This window comes from Penicilliopsis zonata (assembly GCF_001890105.1).
Source record: "Penicilliopsis zonata CBS 506.65 unplaced genomic scaffold ASPZOscaffold_1, whole genome shotgun sequence".
NCBI classification, from domain to species: Eukaryota; Fungi; Ascomycota; class Eurotiomycetes; order Eurotiales; family Aspergillaceae; genus Penicilliopsis; species Penicilliopsis zonata.
This window is the reverse complement of record NW_019208911.1, coordinates 2,949,684-2,970,713: the sequence shown is the minus strand read 5'-3', so window position 1 is coordinate 2,970,713 and position 21,030 is coordinate 2,949,684. Positions and strand designations below refer to the sequence as shown.

The following is a 21,030-nucleotide window of genomic DNA, read 5'->3' as shown; positions in this document are numbered from 1 at the left end:
GCGCCAAGTTCATGCAAGTTCCATGGCCTCCAGCTTCGCGATAGTTGCCGTTAATCGTCTGCGGGCATCGATCTCAGTGGTCTCATCACGGTTCCGGTAGTACTGGGCAGTGATCCGGTAGACAGAACGGTAACAAGAGTAGCTGAGGAACGAGGTTAGTGGTATGTTTTGTTATGCTTTGAGTTCTAGCTGTGCAAGAGAGAGACATACAGAAGAAGACGGGCCTGTTCCAGCTTGGTCTGGGTGAGCTGCAGGCCAAATCCGTCCCAGACGGCAGGGGAAGCGTCGTCGAAGATTTCCGCCATGAGGATATCGCCCCATATCGCGTGGCTGAGGTCGATGACCCCAGAGAGCTGCCTGGAATCCTGGTCGAGGAGCACTTGCGACGGGTGGCCGAAGTCAATGACTACCAGACGTGGCAAGGTGATCTGCTCCAACGACGGGGCCAGGCGGCTGATCTCATACCGGATCTCCGAGTAAGGGAGGTGGATGAACATGTCCTCGGCATCCCGAAGCACGCCCTCGAAGAGAGCAAAGAAGGCCTCCCGCCAGGACTGACTGCCCACCCCGGAGGCTACCCTGTCGAGCGGTCCGAAGAGCGGTGCCACATGCTGGCCGACCATATTCGCCAGGAACCCCAGGTGGCGATCGATGTCGTTGCGCTCCTGGGGGCTCAGAAGCGTCTGCATCTCCTGCAGAGTCGTTCCTTTCACATACTGCCTCAAGAGAAACGCCGATTGCCCGGCGGCCCCCTGGGGATCGTATTGAAACAGCTGTGGAAGACACGGGTTGGCGCTCTGGTTGAGAATGGCGAGCATCCGGGCCTCCGTCTCGAGCAGGAACCGCTCCCGACGCAACAGAGCCGTTGTTGGCCGGGGGTAGCTTTTGAGTATCAACTGCACGCCATTTGATAGGGTGAGAAGACGCAGCGGGTGCAGGTGGCCTTCCAACGACTGTACCCGCTGTAGTCGCACCGTGTGAGGGAAGAGAGGGTAAAGGATGGATTGTAGCTGATGCTCCTCGCTGGTATCGATCTCCAGACCAGGAGGCGACATGACATCACTGTACGCGGGCTTCTGAGGTACCGACCACGCCAAAACCTGATGCATTGCATCCGATGAGGGAGGGGAGCAGATTAAATGAATAAATGAAGAGAGAGAGAAAGAAAAAGAGAATGGAAGAAGACGGTTGATTCAAGTATATTATTTGTCTCTCCGACCAGGGGGAGGGGGGAAGGGGGAGGGCAAAGACACAGACAGACACACGCACTGCTGGGTACGACCTCGACGGATTTTAAAAGGAAACACTGTCCGATGATTCTATCGCCTGACAATCAATCGCAGCAGCTATCAAGTGAGAGGTATTGGGTAGGTAGTCTCTGGAGGAGGCATGAGCCTGCAGGGAGGTGCGCAGGACGGCGACGCTTACTCGCATTGTTCTCCATACAGCACATTAGTACTACGACATATGTAGAGTAGCAAGTAATAATATTAGTGCAATAATAATAATAATAATAATAATAATAATAATAAAACAACGTCGCATTGACATCTAGAAATTTTCGGCTAAATTCCTCGAATTTGGGGATGTCTAAGCGGCCAGCCCATCCATGGGCAAGCATACCATACCCCGTAGCTAAGAAGAGGGGACCGTTTTTAGCACCTCAAGACAAGACAATCGCGAGAGGCTTGGGAGCATCGATTGTCCTTAAGGAGGGCATCCGCCGGTAGTTGGGATCAGCCAGCCAGAAACACCGCATCTCCACGACAAGTCGCACAATGGATCGTCTTGATGACTGGGCTTTTCGCCTAAGTCTCCCACGTTGAGAAAGGCGTAAACCTGGCCTGGTACACGGACCAGCCAATCACCGGCGGGCCTTGCCGAGCTCACTTCTGGATCAGCATCGGGCCTCAGGTAAACCGTCCATTGGTGATCAGGATGAATCGCAGGCTGCCTCGCAAGGGATTCGTCTCCATATGTAGTATGTAGTATAAGCCACATCGCTAGATAGGCATCCAACTGTCATTGCTTCCAGCGGACTTCTTGCTGGAACAAGACTAGTCGCGACCGCCACAGGCAAGGTCTCGGTCTGTTGACATTCGACCATGCTCTAGTAGTAAACGTCAAGCTGGGATAGGAAAAAGAAAGGTGGGCGAAGGCACTGGAGAGAGCTCCCTGACTGGAACAGGGTGCAAGCCAAGCTTTGGAGCAGCCTCTGCTAGCAGCAATCCCCCTCACTTCTAGAATCTGGTGGCGGTCTATCAAGGTGCTTGGTTGCGTACACTAGTCTTTCCCCTTGTGGTGATTCGTATCGACCTCAAAGTCGCACACTCCGAGTGCCCAGGTGTTTTCTAGCTGGCAGTATATGAGCCGGCTCGCTAAGCACACCAAAGAGTCATCCATTTTTACTTCCTCTTGAACAGCGGTCACACACTTCTTCCGTTTCTGATTCGGACAAAACGCCGCGACTATCATTTAGATTCCACTACTGTCGCGGCCTGCAGTTTTGGTGTGGGGTCGTATAACTCTGCCAGGTTGAACCGCTTTAACTTGTCATAATCGCTTCCTACGACGCTCATTCCGATCACGTTCTAGGACCGCCAGCTTAGTAAGGATCCTGGTAGGCGGTTGCATAGAGGTAAAACACACCTGGATGATGTCGACGAGTATGACCAGGTCATAGTTTTTGAGATCCACCGGATGCTCGGGCCCTACTGCATCTGCCACTGTCTTGATCACGCCGTCCCGGTCGAATTTGCTCTTGCCTCGGATACTTGGCCGGATAGCGTACTATGCGATAGTTATTCGTTAGATGACTGGTTGCTGCTGCTACTGCTGTTGTTATTGCAGAGTAGAGGTGCCGGCCACTCACTTTTCTAGGAGGCCCCCCTGAATGGAAATGAGGCTTGAGAATCTCCTTTGCAAACTCGCTCAAATCAACGCTCAGCGTCTTGCGAATCGAGCTCACAGGGTTCAATCGTTTGACCCATCGACTGCGTTTCCGATCAGGGTTGGCATGCGCATCCAGGCAGAGATCATGAACCATTTTCACCGGATCTATGCTCTTATCAAATCGTATAAAGGTCACTGTCATAAGGTCAATAGTCGGTCCAGAAACCAGCCAGAATCTCACGAACCACATGGGATGTCCAATCTGATCTCACGGAAGAGCTTCGGCTTCTTCGAATCGGGCTGTAGCTCTTCCATCTCCCTCTTAATCTGTGCCTCGATGTCGTCTGCATCAGCATCAAATTCATCATCACCCTCCACGTCTCCTGTGGCGTCTTCCACACTCTAATCCATACACGTCAGCTGCGGAACCTTTCGACAGTTACATATACCCAGGAGGCAGAAACACGAGAAGGAAAAAAAAAAACAAAAACAAACAAACATCATGTTACTTACCTGGGAGAAGAGATCCAGAACCTCTGCCACACATTTCTGCTCTCTGCCCATATCACACGTTACAAAAACGCCCCAATCCCCTGATTCAATCGTGGCCTTGTTACCCTGCTGTTTCCGCCATTTGTCTCCCCCCTGTCCCAAACAGTCAGCACCCAGATACCTATCTTAGATGTCTCCAGATTCACTACCGTAGATGAGATACACGAACCTTGCGTCTTTTCGCCGACTGATTGGATGGGTTGCCCGGCATGGTTCTCTTTCCTGGCCCAGCCATTCACGGTTCGGAGCACACGGATCGGGGTTCCTTGATTCTGCCCTCTGCGCTGGCAGCTAAATTTTTTTTTCTCTAAGCAAAGAGAAACACCGACTGTTCGAGTCCACCGTCTCGAGCTCCAGCTCCCTCCTTTCTTTGGTCGAAGTGGGGAGATTCAACGGCGCGTTGTGTGTGAACCGGCCGATTGCCGGTCGGAGTCAGTAGGTGCTTTGGGGGCAGGTTACCGCCATTGGCGAGGGCGGTCCGTCATGGAACTGCCTAGAAAAGTCACCGACATGCCTAGTTTGAACTTAACCACAGTCAGCTTGCCTTCCTCGGACAGGCACGTCGGCCCTCCAAAGGCAAGTTACCTATCTTTTGGTAGCGATCCAACCTATCCAAGGGAGTCAATCGGTGACTAACCTGTCTCCGGGATGGTTCTAGAACGATATCAGTTATATATCTGACGATCCCAAGACACTAAGGCTTTGTTCCGGCTCTTCATTGACTGGAAATATGGACACTACTCCCTTTCCCGCCACGTCCGACAGCCGCTAGCTATCAGGCCACCGGCCGTTAGACTACGACTACGACCATGACTGTGAATGTACTACATACAGTACGGAGTAGTAGTGTACCTGTACCTAATTATCAGTTTATCGGACGCCATCGTATCATGTATCGCAAACTACACCCGCCGCCGCCATGACATCACCATTGGATCATAATATCTGGCCGGCTTTCGCCGGTGGCATGACTGCTGTCGCCAGAGGATATATATGAACCTGCAGAAGGAAGCGTCGATCATCATCGTCAATACCTATCCAGTTCTAACCACAGTTTGCAATACAACTACACTGCCTCTCCTCACCATCTCAGCTACCTACCATTCTCGCAATGACCACTGACATCGCGACGAGGGAGCTCCGGGAGCCCATTGACGTCGTCGAGTATCTCTACCGGCGGTTGTACGAGGTTGGAGTCCGATCGGTCCATGGTTTACCGGGTATGATCTATTCAATCGAAGTGAATTCCCTTTTGAAAATAATAATAAGGAACTAACAGACTTTCAGGTGACTATAACCTGGTAGCCTTGGACTCTCTACCGAAATGTGGGCTGAAGTGGGTTGGAAACTGTAACGAGTTGAATGCAGGTGCGGGGTCAAATCTGCAACCTTCAATAATTTCCTAACAACCAACGCATCACTGACAGTTAAAAAATAGGATATGCGGCCGATGGCTATGCACGAGTCAATGGAATCAGTGCCTTGATCACCACATTTGGCGTGGGCGAGTTGTCTGCTCTCAATGCGATCGCGGGGGCGTATTCCGAGTTTGTGCCGATCGTGCACATCGTCGGCCAACCCAGCACCAAATCGCAGCGAGATGGGATGCTGTTGCATCATACCCTCGGTAACGGAGACTTTAACGTCTTCGCCAATATGAGCGCCGGGATCTCCTGTGCCATGGCCAAGCTCAACGACCCCCACGAAGCGCCGACTCTGATTGACAACGCCATTCGGGAATGCTGGATCCGCAGTCGGCCCGTTTACATCACTCTCCCGACTGACGTGGCCGTGAAGAAGGTGGAAGGCGCCCGGTTGAAGACGCCTCTTGACCTTTCCTTCCCCCCGAACGATCCCGAGCGGGAAGACTATGTCGTTGATGTTGTCCTCAAGTATCTCCATGCGGCAAAGAACCCCGTCATCCTGGTCGATGCCTGCGCCATTCGTCACCGCGTTCTGGACGAGGTCCACGACTTTGTTGTGGCCTCGGGCTTGCCCACCTTTGTGGCTCCGATGGGCAAAGGCGCAGTGGACGAGTCTCACGAGAATTACGGAGGCGTCTACGCTGGAGACGGCTCGAATGCTGGCGTTCGCGAACAAGTTGAATCCTCCGACCTGATCCTGAGCATCGGGGCGATCAAATCCGACTTCAACACTGCCGGATTCACTTACCGGATTGGACAACTCAACACCATTGACTTCCACAGCAACTATGTGCGCGTCCGGTACTCCGAGTATCCCAACACCAACATGAAGGGTGTTTTGAGGAAGATTATCCAAAAGATGAACAAGCTCACCCCGTCACCCAGCCCATCGGTTTCGAATCAGCTACCCGATTCCGAAAAGGACTCCTCGGAGGAGAAGATCACGCACTCGTGGCTGTGGCCTTCCGTCGGACAGTGGCTGAAGCCGAATGATGTCGTCATCACGGAGACGGGTACTGCCAACTTTGGCATTTGGGAGACTCGGTTCCCCAAGGGAGTAACCGCAATCAGCCAGGTTCTTTGGGGCAGTATCGGATATTCTGTTGGTTCTTGCCAGGGAGCCGCACTGGCCGCCAAGGAGCTGGGTAATCACCGAACGATTCTGTTTGTCGGAGACGGAAGTTTCCAGCTCACTGCGCAGGAGGTGAGCACGATGATCAAACACAAGCTCAATCCTATCATGTAAGTGTCATCGATCCATATTCTTTTGAAAAGATTTTCCATATTCTTCTGAAAAAAAATCCCCCCAGCTGATCTGTCTCAGTTTTGTGATCTGCAATGAGGGCTACGAGATTGAACGGCATATCCACGGCTGGTCCGCCGATTACAATGAGATCCAGCCCTGGAGCTTCAAGGATATCCCGGTCACCTATGGGGCCACTGAGGAGGAATACAAGGGCTACCAGGTCAAGACCCGAGAAGAGCTCACCGCGCTCTTCGCCGACGAAACCTTTTCCTCCGCCCCGTGTCTGCAGGTATGTTAAATGAATTTTGCATCCGTCGTTCCTATTGACTTGCCAGGTTTGGAGCTGACCGAATCTAGCTTGTGGAATTGCACATGCCTCGGGGAGACGCCCCATTGGCACTCAAGATGACCGCTACCGCTGCTGCCTCTCGGAACAAGGAGTGAGACACGCGAGCAAAGGATATATTCGGGAACGAAAGTCACCTGGATAGTAATGATTAATAATTAGCAAATGGAATGCCCATCAATGATCATCAGTTATCTGACAGCAGGGCACTGCAACGTAGAGGATCCCACCATGCCATTGTCCACCTGAAGATCGACCGCTTGATCTCCGTTCATTGGCTCGCTAATTATAATCTTAACTTTAGAGGTACCCAACTAAAGCTGTAGTAGTTAGTCAACTAGGTAGTTAACGACTAGTCAACGAGGTAGATCAATACAAGGTAGCGAGAACGAATACTCCCGAGTCCGTAGATACTAGACAGGTAACTACCTACTCCGTATTCTATAGATACGTTCAATCCGTAGAGGCGATCAACCTAAAAACAGAAGCTTATAAAACATACCAAACAAGAGCATGGAGCCTCTTCTAACCATCGTGCAGCCCCTGGACAATTTCAGGGAGAGAGTTAGTGCTGGTGTTTTGGCCGATCAGCCAGCCATTGTTTGCTTATCAGACGGGAGGATCACGAGAAAATGTTTCCGCCTGAAACGGGCCACGTGATTGACTCGGCGCGCGGACCAGCTGAGCTGTTGGCGAAACTTCGGCTGCGAGATCTCGGCGGATGAAGGGTCAAGCTGGCGCAAGGGGCTTGCCGATGAGGAGTTCTGTCGTTCTGTCGTTCTGTCTCCCTGGGTGGATGTTCCTTGAAAAGACAGTGTTCCTGTCTGTTTGAGATTGCCCGGATATCTCCTTGCGGTGCGATAAACAGTTCTCCGCTTTTCGTAGGTTGTATTCCTGGCTGCAGGCTCGAAGAGAGAGCGTGCAGGTCCCCCCCTCCCCCCCCTCCTCACCCTCTCAGGATGTTCTTAAGAATCAAGATGTTCGGGGAGCCTGAATTTCCTGGTGCTAACAGTGGATGCCTTAGGCTGTTTCGACAAGAGAACCTGCTCTTGGGACCTTTCCCTCTCCTCCATCCATACTGCCGGACAAATATCCTTTGGGGATCGCAGCTTCATATCGCACAGGCTGCGCGGCGATTATCGAGTTGGTTCTTGTCATTCAGACCTGACAGCGCGCGCCCTGAATTACCCTATCCTCCCTGCCGATCGATCATCATCCCTCAGTGGTTTATCGCTGCCCGCCACAATTCTGAGGTATCACCGTTGGGACGACAACTCGGTTAAACAGGAGCACCAGCCGAGCGGTCCAGGTCCTTTGATTGCTTTTTTCATGACAGCCTGATTGGATACCCGGGGGTCTTGGCGATGCGTGAACTTTTATTTGAAACATCAAAACATATTTGCAGGTTTCCGCCTGATTGAATGAAGCTCAAGACGTGCCTACTCTTCGACTAGAGCGGCTAGCGGTTCTTCTTCTGCTCGGAATCGTCGACGCGGTTTACCGGATCGTCCTCTTTCAACGTACATATCATGAAAAATTGCAATGGAGGGCCAACGACAGCAGTATATACCGGCACCCCCACCGCCCCCCTCGATGGTCTCGGGGCCTCAAACGCATCTTCTATCTCTGCCTCCACCTCCTCCTCGGCTTCCTCCGGTGCAAGCCCCAAGTATGATACCCCCGCCTCCTCCGGGTCCGCCTCCGGGTCCGCCTCCAGGCACTGGGTATAGCATCGCATCAGGATGGCAGCAGACTTGGGCAAGACCGCCGCTTCCCCAGGGGTTTCCTCCCCCCCCTCCTCCACCACCACCTCCTCCTCTTCTTCCAAACCAGTCAGGGAATCCCCATCTGGCGTTCAGCCGCCAACCAGCACCTCTCTCCATTCCACCGCCTCCCCCACCTAGCGAGACGCAGCCTCTGACTTCCGCCACTTATATCCCGGGTGGCGAGTCTTTTGGACCGGGTGTTGGCATACCTCCATTGTTTGATTCATATTCTCGCCCATACGATGCCTACGGAAATTTCGTGGGAGCTGACCGACAACGCAACCCTTCCAACCACTCGTATGAGCATGCGGGCGTGGATAACTCTCAATACAGAAAGGAAGGAAGTTTCCCGCAAACACCATCCACTCGCAACATTCCTGCCGCTCTAGCGATCCATGAAAACGCGCATGAAGTGGTATCGCCTGGTCTGCCGACGGCAACGCTGCAAAACCCACAACCGCAAGCGACGAACCATGGCAATGATCTGTCCAAGTCGCCCAGTCACCGTCATAATGCTAGCAGCACTTCACTAGGCGGCATGTCTCCGGGCGAGGCTGCCATCCAATGGCCACTAGATCGAGTGCTGCTTTGGCTGGCAAGGAATTCGTTTTCCCGGGACTGGCAAGAGACCTTCAAAACCCTGGAGCTACAAGGTGCCGATTTCCTTGAACTCGGTCATGGATCCAATGGCCGAGGAAACCTCCAAAAAATGCACAACGTTTTGTATCCACAATTGATGAAGGAGTGCACATCCAGCGGAACAGGCTGGGACCAAGCCCGGGAGCGTGAAGAAGGAAAACGTATGCGCAAGTTGATCCGTCTGATCCATGATGACCATGATTTTGGCATTCCCATACAGAAGCGACGCGAATCCCTGCCGCTGGCGGCAAGTGCTCCCTCTGATACTGGTTCGGAATTCTCCCCCCATCTTGGATTTGAACCACTTTCTGCGAACTCTGCCACAGGGAACGTTGAGAACAGTCCGAAACCAGCAAGCGCCAACCTCAAGGCACCAAATTCTGGCTTCACAAACAGGCAAAGTGTGCAGATGCGCTCGGTCACCCTCCCGATCCCAACAAGTCACGATTCTGCACGCGATCCTCAACCCGCCGATTCCACAGCAGCAGCGTGGCCTCGCTCGGAACACTCCCGGGCCGCCTTGGCTTCCATTGTCGGTGACCACCGAAGACAGAGTCCCTCCGTTTCAAGTGACAGCGGCCCTTTGGCTGGCCCTTCTATCCGCCCGTTCGAAGAAAGCCCTCAAAGTGGCAGTCCTTCCCTGCAGCCTGCTGCTCTGGCCCACCCGGGCCTGACCTCGTCATCCACAGGCGATTTGACCCTGAAATACGAACACACTCGTGGCAACAGTTCGGATTCGATAACGGGCACAAGCCGCGGGCCCCCTTCTGCGGGGGCCCGGTATTATGAGACTCGAAGACCTGGGCAAGATCTCACTCGTCCTTCTCCGCAAGACCAATTTTCCCGACAGTTTGGCGGTGATGCTCATGGGTATCTACCCAAGGAGCATAGCAAAGGCTTCCTCAACCTGTTCAAAAAGAAGACCAAGGCATCAGACTCAAGTCACCCTTCACCAGAGGAACAATCTCTTGAGTCTCCCACAAGTCCAGTCAACACACGTCAGAATGGGCATCATCTGCCATTTATGAAGCCAGGTTACAATACAAGCGATCTGTCAATAGGAGAGCGTCCCTCATCTTCCTCCCTGTCAGATCTGGAAAAGACGGCTATTCGCTCGAAGGTCGCACAGAAGGGAAAGAAATGGACATTTGTGACCACAGATGGATGGAACTATCGCCTAGTGGACATTACAGATAATGACTCGGTCGAGTCCCTGCGTTCCACAATCTGCCAAACTTTGGGAATCCTCGATTGGACGAACGCTCAGATATTCACCACCGAACCTGGGCAAACTGACCATGAGGAGCCTTTGAATGACTCGATGCTCGCTCATTATCGGCGTTCAAAATCGGACGCGGTTGGATCCTTGAAGCTTTTTGTACGCGGGACCTCGTCGTCATCCCACTTTACTGGCCTTGGCGTCTCTATCCCCTCAGAGAAGACCGCGGCTTCCCCCATAATAGGGCCACACCAACTGCATCGAAAGCCATTGGATGAAGAAGCCCTCACTCGGATCTCGCCACTCACCCAAGGAAGACCTGCCTCCCCCCCCTTGGGCTCTCGGCAGACCACCCTCAAAGCCTCTACTGCCAAGTCGATCTCGCGCGACACTTCGCAAAGCTCTCTTACAACTCCGACGATGGATGGAACGCCAAGTTCCTCACAATTCTCCGGTACTGCCGAGAAGACAGATGTCATCAGCCGGCACGAGTATATGCGCGAGGTTGAGCGGAAAGAAATGGCATTTCATCTATCGAAACAGCAAGCCGGGCAATCACCAAGAAAGGACACTTATGGAGTCACTGGATACCGGCGTGAAGGTGTAATTGACTTTGACTCTCGCCGCATCTCTCCTTATGAAGACAAGAGAGCTGACAACCTCGTGCCCCTCCGCAAACCCCCATTGGCACCAGCCGAGTCGAATACACTAACCAAAGTCAATTCTCTCAGCAAGAGGAATATTGACCGCACGCGGGGTCAGCCGACAATACAGACGCACGGACTGGGAGCGACGCTGGCTACTATGGCTAGAATTACAAGCGCAATTGGTACACCCTCACCCTCGGTGCCAGTTCTACCCGCCTTACCTGCCTTTTCGGATCAATCCAGTAAGAGTACAGCCGGTAATTACCTTCCCTCACAATTGTGCACCTCCATCTATAGGAATTCACTCTAACTTCTGGTAGATGGTTTGAAAACCTCGCAAAGTCTTTCTGGAGAGCAAGTCGCACAGTCTTCGGAAGAAGAGCCGTCATTCAGCAAAGCGCAGGCTCGGAAATCATATGGACCGGAATTTGATTTCCAGGAATCAACAGTTTCCTTTTCGAAATCACCAGGACTGATAGAGGAGTCTGATGAAGATTCAGACGACGGGTTATTCGCCATTCCATTGGCAAACAGCCAGAAGGTCCCAGACGCTCAACCGCCCAATGCCCAATCTTCGCACGGGAGCCTCAAGAAAACGGAAAAACCATCCCTGACGCTGGACACAGAGACCAGACTGCGGAAGGGATTGTCGGTCAGCTTCACGTCTCCTGGCGCACTTGGTGACTCCTCTTCCGGCCCAGCTTCCCAACAATCCAGCGGAGAAGAGGACTATATCAAGGTCGCTCTGGCCACTGCAGACCGACCACCCGAGACCCCCGAAAGGAAGAAATCAAAGTACCGCAGGGATTCCTTTGCTCGCGGTGATGTCTGGGCCAGTCGTCCCCCAGTTGAAGGTGTCATCGACAACCTAGACGACTTCTTCCCTGACGTTGATCTCGATGCTCCTTACTTCCAAGGACATGGAGTATCACCGCCCTCTTCACCAGCGGGTAAAGCCCCTGTTGATAATGATACCATTCCACGAACGAATTCAGAGCTTCCCCCTTATCCTGGGCCATCCAGTTACAGCAAATCCGATACCCTTGGCTCTGACGAGTCGACTTTGAAGGCGAAAGAGGCTGGGTTCGTCGCTCGGCGCAACATCAACCGCTCCGGGGGGCTCTCACGTATGAAGTCGATTCGAGAGGTCGCCAAGGGTGCGAACCAGTTCCATAGAAACCGCAGTGTCGCTTCGGTTGGAAATCAGCGATCTGGAGACATCTTGCGTCGGAAGAGCACCAAGATGTTCGGTGCTAAAATCATGCAAATCAGCCCTAAACCAGGTAGTCGATTGAGCCAACTTGATCCTATTCCGCAGCAACCGGAACCAACGGGCAGCAAGTTGCAAAGACAGGCCACTTTCCGTATCATTCGTGGTCAGCTTATTGGTAAAGGAACGTACGGTAGAGTCTACCTGGGCATTAACGCGGACAATGGTGAGGTTTTGGCCGTCAAGCAGGTGGAGATCAACACCCGGCTTGCTGGACAAGACACGGACCGCATCAAGGAAATGGTCGCTGCTCTGGATCAAGAGATCGACACCATGCAGCATCTCGAACATCCCAATATTGTGCAGTATCTAGGATTTGAACGAGGGGAGTTCTCCATCTCCATCTACCTCGAGTATATCTCTGGTGGTTCGATCGGCAGTTGTCTTCGCAAACACGGCAAATTCGAGGAGAGCGTGGTTCAATCCCTCACGCGACAGACGTTGAGCGGACTTGCATACCTTCATGACTCGGGAATCTTACACCGGGATCTCAAGGCCGATAACATCCTCTTGGACTTGGATGGGACTTGCAAAATCTCTGACTTTGGAATCTCCAAGAAGACCGACGACATTTATGGCAACGACTCGTCCAACTCGATGCAAGGCTCGGTGTTCTGGATGGCACCAGAGGTCATCCAATCGCAGGGCAAAGGGTACAGTGCTAAAGTCGACATCTGGTCTCTGGGCTGCGTGGTGCTAGAGATGTTTGCCGGTCGTCGTCCGTGGAGCAAGGAAGAGGCAATCGGCGCCATCTTCAAGCTTGGGAGTTTGAACCAGGCACCGCCCATCCCCGACGACGTCTCAATGAATATCAGCCCCGCGGCTTTGGCCTTTATGTGGGACTGCTTTACAGTGTAAGTTTTGAACCAGAAAAAAAAAGACATCATTCAAGAGATCTAATCAATCGTGTTACAGTGACTCGCGCGACCGACCCACGGCAGAGACTCTACTGACTCACCCCTTCTGCGAACCTGATCCCAAATATAATTTCCTCAACACGGAACTCTATGCCAAGATTCGCCATGTGCTGTGATGGGCAGATCTCCTAGAAACCCTTCTCTTTTGCTTGCTTGGTCCATGTGACACTACACATTCGCCTTGGTTTTTCTTCACATACAGAGCCAGCACTATTCATCATTCGGAAAATCCTTAATTCCCTCCTTGCCACCTTGCAAGGCATTCCATACTTTTCATTTCCTCATGGCCACATGATACGGCTCATATTGTACATAATTTCGACTTTGGAAAACAAAATGAATGAGATTCCCAGAGAGGAGGCACTAATTTTGAGACATCACGCATCTTCGTTTCTACGTATCTAGTAACGCGAGTCAATCTGATGGGAAAAGCTATATTGCTTGAAAGGGAAAAAAGTATGTACAATCACATCGGCTATGGTTGGGTAGGTATCTATATCTTGGTAACCAAATCATGGGAGGCTAACTATGTATGGCCACTGGTAACACTTCGACCAACGCTGCCACTCATGACTTCATCCTCCTCCTCGTCGTCGTCGTCGTCTTCGACTTCGTCATCGGACGACCGATGCATATCCGTGATACCAACGCGGAAGACCTCATCGCACCATTCCGCAAAGGTGTCGACGTCCCAGACTGCGTCTTCGCGGCCCTTGCCCTTGCGGCTGACTGAGAGGCCCTTTTTCCTCTCGGAGGAGGTATACTTGTCGAAGAATTCCTCGTAAACCTGAATAACTCGGTCTTGGACCGCGCCGACAAGAGTCTCCTTCATCCGTACGTCGTCCAGGTAGTCGTTAAGGACACTTCGGAGAGTCGTGACTTCTTTCTCGATGTTCCGGCACGTGGGGATAATGACTTCTCCTCCGCGCTGTTGGCTGTTCCGCTTGTCCACGAATTTGGTGGGAAGGGTGTCGGTCATCTTGGTCGCAAACCCATTGATGAACTCGTTGATCACCGTTCTCAGACCCCCGTCAAGTTCAACCTTGGCATCCAACATGTTCTCCACAACGCGCGGCAGAAGACCGTTGCCGACTAGCTGTATCAGGTTGCGCGGGTTGAAAAGGCCACCGCGCTCTCGAAGTTCCCAGAAAGTGCTGGTGATTCCGGAGAAATCGAATGAGACCTCGGGAGCAACGTACTCGATGTCAAAGGCAACGATCTGTTGCTTGAGGATCAAAAGATGGCTCATGAGAAATAGCTGTCCGTCAGCACTAGATGATTTGTTGGACACCTGAGTCCTCGCTTGGTGAAGAGATAAGGTCGTTTGATGCACAATCTGATGAGCCAAGTCATCAAACACGGTCGACTAATATAACAGAGTTAGCTAAGAAGTACGGACTTGACTGCCATGAATTACATACGTTGACAAGGCGATAGATTCGACTCAAAAGCCAGATGGCCTTGCGCAGAGTGGGATACCACCCATTGGGAGTATCTTTGGGATTGAAATCCCACTTGGTGTCTTGGTCCGCGGAATCATCGTCGGCATCTCTCGGTGTATTGCGTAGGTTATCGACAGCGCTTGCTTTGCGGCCTGAAGTTTTCCCATTTGTCACCGATAATGAGATCTGTCTGCTAAGAGCTGGATAATCGAGATCGCCCGGGCGTGGCTTGTACCGCTCAATCTCATCGCGAAGGAAGGCTTGGGCACGGAATACTAGGCGAGTCTGAACATCCTCGAGAGCTGGTTGAATAAGAATGGAGAAGTCCAGATTAGTCACATCCGTATTCTCCGTGTCTTCATCAGGATCTGAAAAATATCTGGTCTGTAACAGGGTGCAGAGTTGACAGAGCTTGATTATTTTGTCTTCATGGATGATCCTCGGCCGTAGGTAGTCATAGAGTGGCTCGCATATCGTCTCGAGAAAATCGTATAGGCCTTCCTGGCCATGGAACCATTCGCCCCAGAGGTCATATTCGTCTAGACAAATACCGCGGATGTAGCTGATGCTCGCACGAGCAAACGCCACCAAATCTTTTGATGTACTAGGCGCTTGTGAGATATCATTGAGCTTCTTGCGGACCAGTGGGACAATCAATCTTCCGCGGGTGGCAGAGAAATTCGCATGAAGCTCATTCAGAAGGCTTTTGTATTCGGCTTCTGTCCCTTGCTCAGGGTCCACCGGAGGAACTGCTCTCTTGTGAATCTCAAGACCTATTTGTTTTAATTCCGGCGCGCCAACTCTGAATTTGGCGTACAACAAGGCTGACATAGTTGTGTCATTAAGCTGTCGATCGGCAATCCGTTTAGAGACGCTGTTGTATATGTCACGCAGCGAAGAAACGAAATGACCCCGAATCAAGGTCAGAGCGCGAGTCATGAGAAGCCTGTATCTCGACCGGTAAACTTCGGCTTCCTTCTGCTCGACCTGGACAATCTTCTGTTAGCCCCCAGAACTCTCGAACAGGACCAGGCTACTCACATGTGTCTCCATATAATCTAGACATTCGTCCAATCGCCTCAGCATGTCCGAGAACTCCTTCCCTCGGACAGTACTTCCGGCACCTGGGGCATTGAGCCGTCTTGAAGCGGGGCCCAGCAGGTCGTAGTATTGGAGGTTATCCTGAATACTGTCTGCGAGCTCGGTATACTTGTTCTGCACAGACAGCAAGCCCTCACATTGTTTCTGGAAGTTCGATGTCTGTGATTCTACCGCCTGGAAGGACTCGGATAGGGTGCTGAGTAGGTCAAGCGTGGAGGAGGTATCGATCAAAAGTGCATCCAGATGAGCTTTCGACATCTGGAGTTCGTCGAGATAGGACCTATTTAACACAGAGCAGATCAGATACCAGACAATCTTGAAATTAAGTGAGGCGACGGTCCGCCGATATGTGCATACTGATATTCATCGTAGCTAGCATCCAATAGCCCATCTTCAACGTCATGGTACCACTGAATAAAGTCAAATTCATCGTGTACATTGTCAATCAAGTCTGAGCTTCTCCGAGTCTCCCCTGGCTCTACGGAGTCTTCGCTGGCATGTGAATCCGCTTTCAATTGCAGCGGCACATCTGGCGGATTTGTTTGCTCTTTTGCCCGCTGCTGCGGACTGGATTGTTGGCGCATTGTCGAACGTTGCCGCAACTGACGATCAACCGGCTGTTGGATACTAGAATCAGTTTCGCGGTGACACCCAACCTCAGGAAATCATTGGTTCATTCAGAACATGTATCGCAGCCATGAAATCCCCCTGGAGCAGGGCACTCGCTTCTAGCCTTCTCGCGAAACAGTCCATCGTGGCTGCTCAGGGACATATTCTGCCGCCTTCTTCCGCTTTGCGTAACTCTGACAAGCTCCATGGAACGCGGGGAAGCTTCGTGTGGTTTTCATCATCGACCTTCGAGGCTGCAGGGAACCTCTCAGACGTGGGCTCGAATGGGCTACTTGAACTGATATCATGATTTATTACAGAGCTAGACCTCCCTCGGTCAGCAGTGTTAGGCTGACGTCGCGTTTTGTGAGAACAAGACAACCTTTCGTGGCAGGACGGAGAGCCTATTCAAATCCTACTCCCGCAAGCTCTGGACAACCTGGACCGTCTTCCAAATGGCCGATATACTCGCTTGGATTGACCGGAGCCGCTGCCGTTGCCTATGGAGGTTATAAATATGCAGTGGAGCCGGGCAGTCAGGTTGAGACACCGACCGACAGCGCTGGACCTGCAGGCTTTAAGAACAGCCCGGAAGATATGAGCTCTTTGTACGTGCAGGAAAAGAAGAGTTTGAAAAGTCCAGGCGTCTATCTATGGGGCTCGAATAGCCACCGTGTCGTCGATCCAGAGTCAAAAGAAGCTATTGTGAAGACGCCGCGCGAGCTGTCGTATTTCAACGACCAAGTGCTTAGGGACCTGAAGATTAGTGACAAATCTGGCGCAGCGATCACAGAGAAAGGCGACCTGGTGCAATGGGGCAAAGGGTTTTCGGAGAAGGACTTCAAGCCCACCAAGACCTTGTGTGGAAAGGATCTTATCTCCCTAACCATGTCTGATGACCGGATTATCGCTCTGTCGTCTAACGGATCCGTCTACTCGTTGCCGGTAACGAAGAATGACCAGCAGTCGGGGCAGAGGCTTCGCGAAGGCTCGTGGGTTCCTTTTCGGTCTGGGAGAGCCGACGTGAGTTACCGACCACTCGAGCCGGCTTTGAAATTGGGTGAAAAGGTCACTGCGATAAGTGGCGGCTTAGAGCACGTGTTGCTGCTGACCAACTATGGCCGAGTTTTTTCCGCCGCTGCAGCTTCAGAGAGCTTCCCATCTCATGGTCAGCTGGGTATCCCTGGCCTCACATGGGCTAACCGGCGCAAGGAGCGAGTGGACGCCTGCTACGAGGTCGAGACCCTGAAAGGTCTCAAAGCTACACAAATTGCTACTGGAGATTATCACTCCATGATTCTTACCAGCGACGGCCGCGTTTTTATGTTCGGGGACAATTCGCTTGGACAACTAGGTGTCCGGTTCAATCCCACGCTTCCGTACGAAGACACGCCCTTCTCGTTGCCATTGAGCAGGCTATATCGCGATGGCTCCTTGTCAAAGGTATCAAGCATTGCTGCTGGTGGTGCAAACAGCTTTTTCACCGTGGATGTAAAAGACATCCCGAGCAGTGATGAAAAACATGCCCCCTCCATTCGGGAAACAGCTCGTAACGCCGCGGATACCTGGGCTTGTGGTAGAGGTATCTGGGGTTCCCTTGGCAATGGCAAGTGGACACATATCCAAGACTCTCCTGCAAGAGTCAAGTCTCTGAGCAGTCTTTTCGAGTTTGACGAACGCGCTCGAGTTCTGTCTCCGATCCGTCTGCGCGACATCTCTGTCGGCACAACCCATGTCGCTGCAATTATGGACAACACTTCCCGCGTTGGCAACCGTTCCGATACGTCTCTGGAGAATGCTGGGAGCTGGGGACTTGATATCTTGTGGTGGGGAGGAAATGAGTTTTTTCAACTGGGCACGGGCAAACGCAGCAATCTTTCGAAACCAACTCATATTACTGTGCCTTCAGAGGCTGGGGATAAAGAGAAACATGAAGCCCGTCTGCAAATCATGCCCCGTCACAAGGGCGCAGTAGGCAATCGAACGTTGAAGATGGAACAGCGTGTCGAGTGTGGAAGACACGTATCTGCTATTTATTCCGCCATCTGATTTTTTTTCTTGGTCATGTATTATTATATGATTCCTTGGGCGACTACAGGCTGTCAAAAAAACTGTACAATACTTTGTCTTCAAGCAGAACTTTCACAAATAGGCAATTAACTAACTAACTAGTTAATGAGTATAAATGGATGAGTAATCATATTCGTTTATCGCAGGAAGCAAACGAGTCAAACATGCCATATCGGACTGCGGGTAACGCTTGGACCACTGCTTATCCCAAAATTTCCCTCGCAGGAAGCCGCAAAAAACAGCGCCTGCTTCATCTCTCACTCAGCCTCACACTTGCCATCGGTCGCTATCATGCCTCGCGAGCAGCAGAAGAGAGGGCGCCGAGCGGCCGATAAGGCCAAGAAGGAGCAATCGAAGCGAAAGAGAGATGAGGGTGCCGAGGACCCTGTCGCAAAACGAGTGAAGCCGAGCGCCGAAGAAACCACCGAAGAGGCTGCGGACGAGACTGCCGCCCCCGATTATATTCCATTGACCGTGGGAGATGAAGAGATGGTCGAGGATGGGAACTATGATGGAGCCCCTTCGAATGACATGGTCTTCTTTGGCTTGCTTGACACTGAGGAACAAGAATATTTCTCCCGTGCGAACGAAATGTTGGAATTGAACCAGTTTGCAGACGATGAGGAGCGGAGTTTGTTCATCGATAGTGTCTACCAAGAGGCTAAGGGCAAGGAATTGAAAATTGCTTGCAGCCAAGGATGCTCTCGGTTGATGGAGAAATTGATCTCGCTGTCCAATGTCCGGCAGCTGCGAACGCTCTTTGGCAAGTTCATCGGCCACTTCCAGCACCTTGTTCAACACCGATTCGCAAGTCACTGCTGCGAGACGCTTTTCATTCGCGCTGCACCGGCTGTTGCAGGGAAACCGTCGAAGACAAAAGGAAAGAATTCAAACGAGGATGGAGATGGGGATGGAGAGGAGCCTGAATTGAGTCTAGCGGAAATGTTCCTGACCGTTGTTGAAGAACTAGAAGGAAATTGGGGATATCTCTTGACTGAACGGTTTGCGTCGCATACAATCCGAGTGCTTCTTCTTGTGTTGGCCGGTGAGCCGGTTGATATGTCGTCAGCGGATTCGGTGGTGGCCAGCAAAAAGAAGGAGAGACTCGGAGTTCCTGGTGCAGATGCACAGAATGACAAGGAAGCCGAGAAAAAGAGAGAGGTCCCGGAATCTTTCGAACAGACATTGAAGAGAGTCATGAAAGATATGGTTTCGGGACTCGATGACACTTATTTACGTGCCTTGGCTACCCACCCAGTCGGTAACCCTGTCCTTCAGGTTTTGTTATACCTGGAACTCCGCCATTTCGGAAAAACTAGTTTCAAGGAGTCCAGCTCTATTACGAAAAGACTGATCCCGGATGAGACATTCCAGGAGGGATCCGAAGGAACCAAATTTGCGCAAGGCCTCCTCTATGACCCTGTGGGATCCCGACTGCTAGAGACCATCGTTCGCTGGACCCCAGGGAAACTATTCAAGAGTTTATACAAGAACCTCTTCCGTGACCGCATGGCTTCGCTTGCCCGGAATGTGACCGCTGGCTACGTTGCCATCCGCATCCTCGAACGGCTTGGCAAGGATGACCTTCAGAGTGTCGTGGACGCAGTGGCCCCGGAAATCCCATCTCTTATTGAGCGTTCCAGGCTCGCTGTTCCTCGGGTTCTAGTTGAGCGATGTGCGGTCCGTGGAGTAGACACCGCACCCCTAGCAAAGGCATTCGAGGCTGCCTATGATAAAGATCCCGTCAAAAGGCTCAATCAGATGCTGAGGCTCGTGGCGTCTTCTCAAGACGAGAAACTCGAGTTCCAGCAGGAAAACCAGAAGGAAGGTCAGAACGGTCAAACACCAAATGCAGCTGAGAAATTGCATGGTTCGCTACTTGTTCAGTCTCTTCTCACCGTTCCTGGGCCCCTCAGCGAATTTGTCTTTTCCACTCTATCAGCACAGCCCTCGGAAACAATCATCAGTCTTTCCAAGGACCCTTCTGCCTCGCGAGTCCTGCAGCAAGCATTGACGCAACCTACCTCCTCTACTCAATTCCGCCGGCAATTCACCGTCCAGTTCTGCAGCCATTTGAAGGACCTTGCCCTAGATTCCAGCGGGTCGCATGTGGTCGATGCTCTCTGGACGGCGACTAAAGATTTCTACTTTGTGAAAGAAAGAATGGCTCAAGAGCTGCTCCAGAACGAAATGGCCCTTCGCGACTCCTTCCTCGGCCGAGCAGTGTGGAGGAACTGGTCAATGGATCTCTATAAAAGACGACCAGGAGAGTGGAAATTCAAGGCCAAGGGGCTCGATCAACAGCCCGATGGTCACAGCGGCCAAGGAGAGAAGCCCAAGTCGCGACTCGAGCTTGCGAGAGCCAGGTTTGCTGCGACAGCACCTGTTCCGGCCAATTCCTAGGAGCCTGTTTGAGCTCCCAAAAGTTTTATGCCATTAGCGATGTTGATTCCTTCCTGCTGACATCATTCATGTACATGGGCATTGCCAGGGATTCATAGAGATATCTTGCAGTTACATTTCCATCTATCTGTTCAAAATGCCTGCAGTCTGTCACTCCGTCTGAAATGATCCACAGCCGCATTTCCCAAGGCTGACTAGTAAATTCGTACGTCGAATTTCTTCATGGTATATCTTTTAGACTATTTATTTCATTACCCTGCCATTACCTTTTTTATGCTCCATGACAGATCCTCTCCATAAGGGCATCCCGCGTATCGTATGGGAAAGCTATAAGAGCGATATTTTTAATGAATCACGCCCATTAATTATCGGGTCCCATATTTGTATGATGTCAGAACCAGGGCCGGTATCGCAATGGCCTTGAACTTATTCCCCCTCTCGCAGGACTGAGGGACAACCAGCCTATTTATCTTCTCCCCCCCCCCCC

At 51.9% G+C, this 21,030-nt stretch overlaps 6 protein-coding genes across 6 annotated transcripts in view; 3 read left to right on the top strand and 3 right to left on the bottom strand.

Moving 5' to 3' along the window:
• Positions 1-9: 9 nt before the first annotated feature.
• On the bottom strand, positions 10-1,055 carry ASPZODRAFT_56548 (hypothetical protein; the record flags this gene model as incomplete). Its single annotated transcript, XM_022728619.1, has 2 exons — positions 10-142; positions 211-1,055. The coding sequence occupies 2 exons, from the start codon at positions 1,053-1,055 to the stop codon at positions 10-12; spliced, it is 978 nt and encodes a 325-aa protein (XP_022586122.1).
• Positions 1,056-2,283: 1,228 nt separating this feature from the next.
• On the bottom strand, positions 2,284-4,365 carry ASPZODRAFT_148867 (hypothetical protein; the record flags this gene model as incomplete). The annotated part of the gene is made up of 8 exons (XM_022725427.1): positions 2,284-2,295; positions 2,487-2,591; positions 2,650-2,790; positions 2,873-3,087; positions 3,138-3,294; positions 3,406-3,537; positions 3,614-3,666; positions 4,353-4,365. The coding sequence occupies 8 exons, from the start codon at positions 4,363-4,365 to the stop codon at positions 2,284-2,286; spliced, it is 828 nt and encodes a 275-aa protein (XP_022586121.1).
• Positions 4,366-4,555: 190 nt separating this feature from the next.
• ASPZODRAFT_55145 (hypothetical protein) lies at positions 4,556-6,558 on the top strand (the record flags this gene model as incomplete). The annotated part of the gene is made up of 5 exons (XM_022728520.1): positions 4,556-4,664; positions 4,732-4,812; positions 4,883-6,110; positions 6,193-6,403; positions 6,472-6,558. 5 exons carry the CDS (start codon positions 4,556-4,558, stop codon positions 6,556-6,558), a joined length of 1,716 nt encoding a protein of 571 aa, XP_022586120.1.
• A 1,444-nt stretch (positions 6,559-8,002) lies between these two features.
• On the top strand, positions 8,003-13,034 carry ASPZODRAFT_55603 (hypothetical protein; the record flags this gene model as incomplete). The annotated part of the gene is made up of 3 exons (XM_022728551.1): positions 8,003-10,988; positions 11,052-12,855; positions 12,896-13,034. 3 exons carry the CDS (start codon positions 8,003-8,005, stop codon positions 13,032-13,034), a joined length of 4,929 nt encoding a protein of 1,642 aa, XP_022586119.1.
• Positions 13,035-13,332: 298 nt separating this feature from the next.
• Positions 13,333-16,186, bottom strand: ASPZODRAFT_127716 (hypothetical protein). The gene is made up of 4 exons (XM_022721822.1): positions 15,819-16,186; positions 15,402-15,741; positions 14,340-15,347; positions 13,333-14,284 (listed from the first exon to the last, which is right to left on the bottom strand). Exons 1-4 carry the CDS (start codon positions 16,043-16,045, stop codon positions 13,445-13,447), a joined length of 2,415 nt encoding a protein of 804 aa, XP_022586118.1. The 5' UTR covers positions 16,046-16,186; the 3' UTR covers positions 13,333-13,444.
• Positions 16,187-16,376: 190 nt separating this feature from the next.
• ASPZODRAFT_148862 (hypothetical protein) overlaps positions 16,377-21,030 on the top strand; it is a gene marked incomplete at both ends in the record, with an annotated part of 6,664 nt that continues 2,010 nt past the window's right edge. The window contains 3 exons of the mRNA XM_022725426.1: positions 16,377-16,798; positions 16,823-18,092; positions 18,447-20,506. Coding sequence (XP_022586117.1) covers positions 16,377-16,798; positions 16,823-18,092; positions 18,447-20,506 — 3,752 coding nt within the window. The remainder of the gene's footprint in view (positions 16,799-16,822; positions 18,093-18,446; positions 20,507-21,030) is intronic.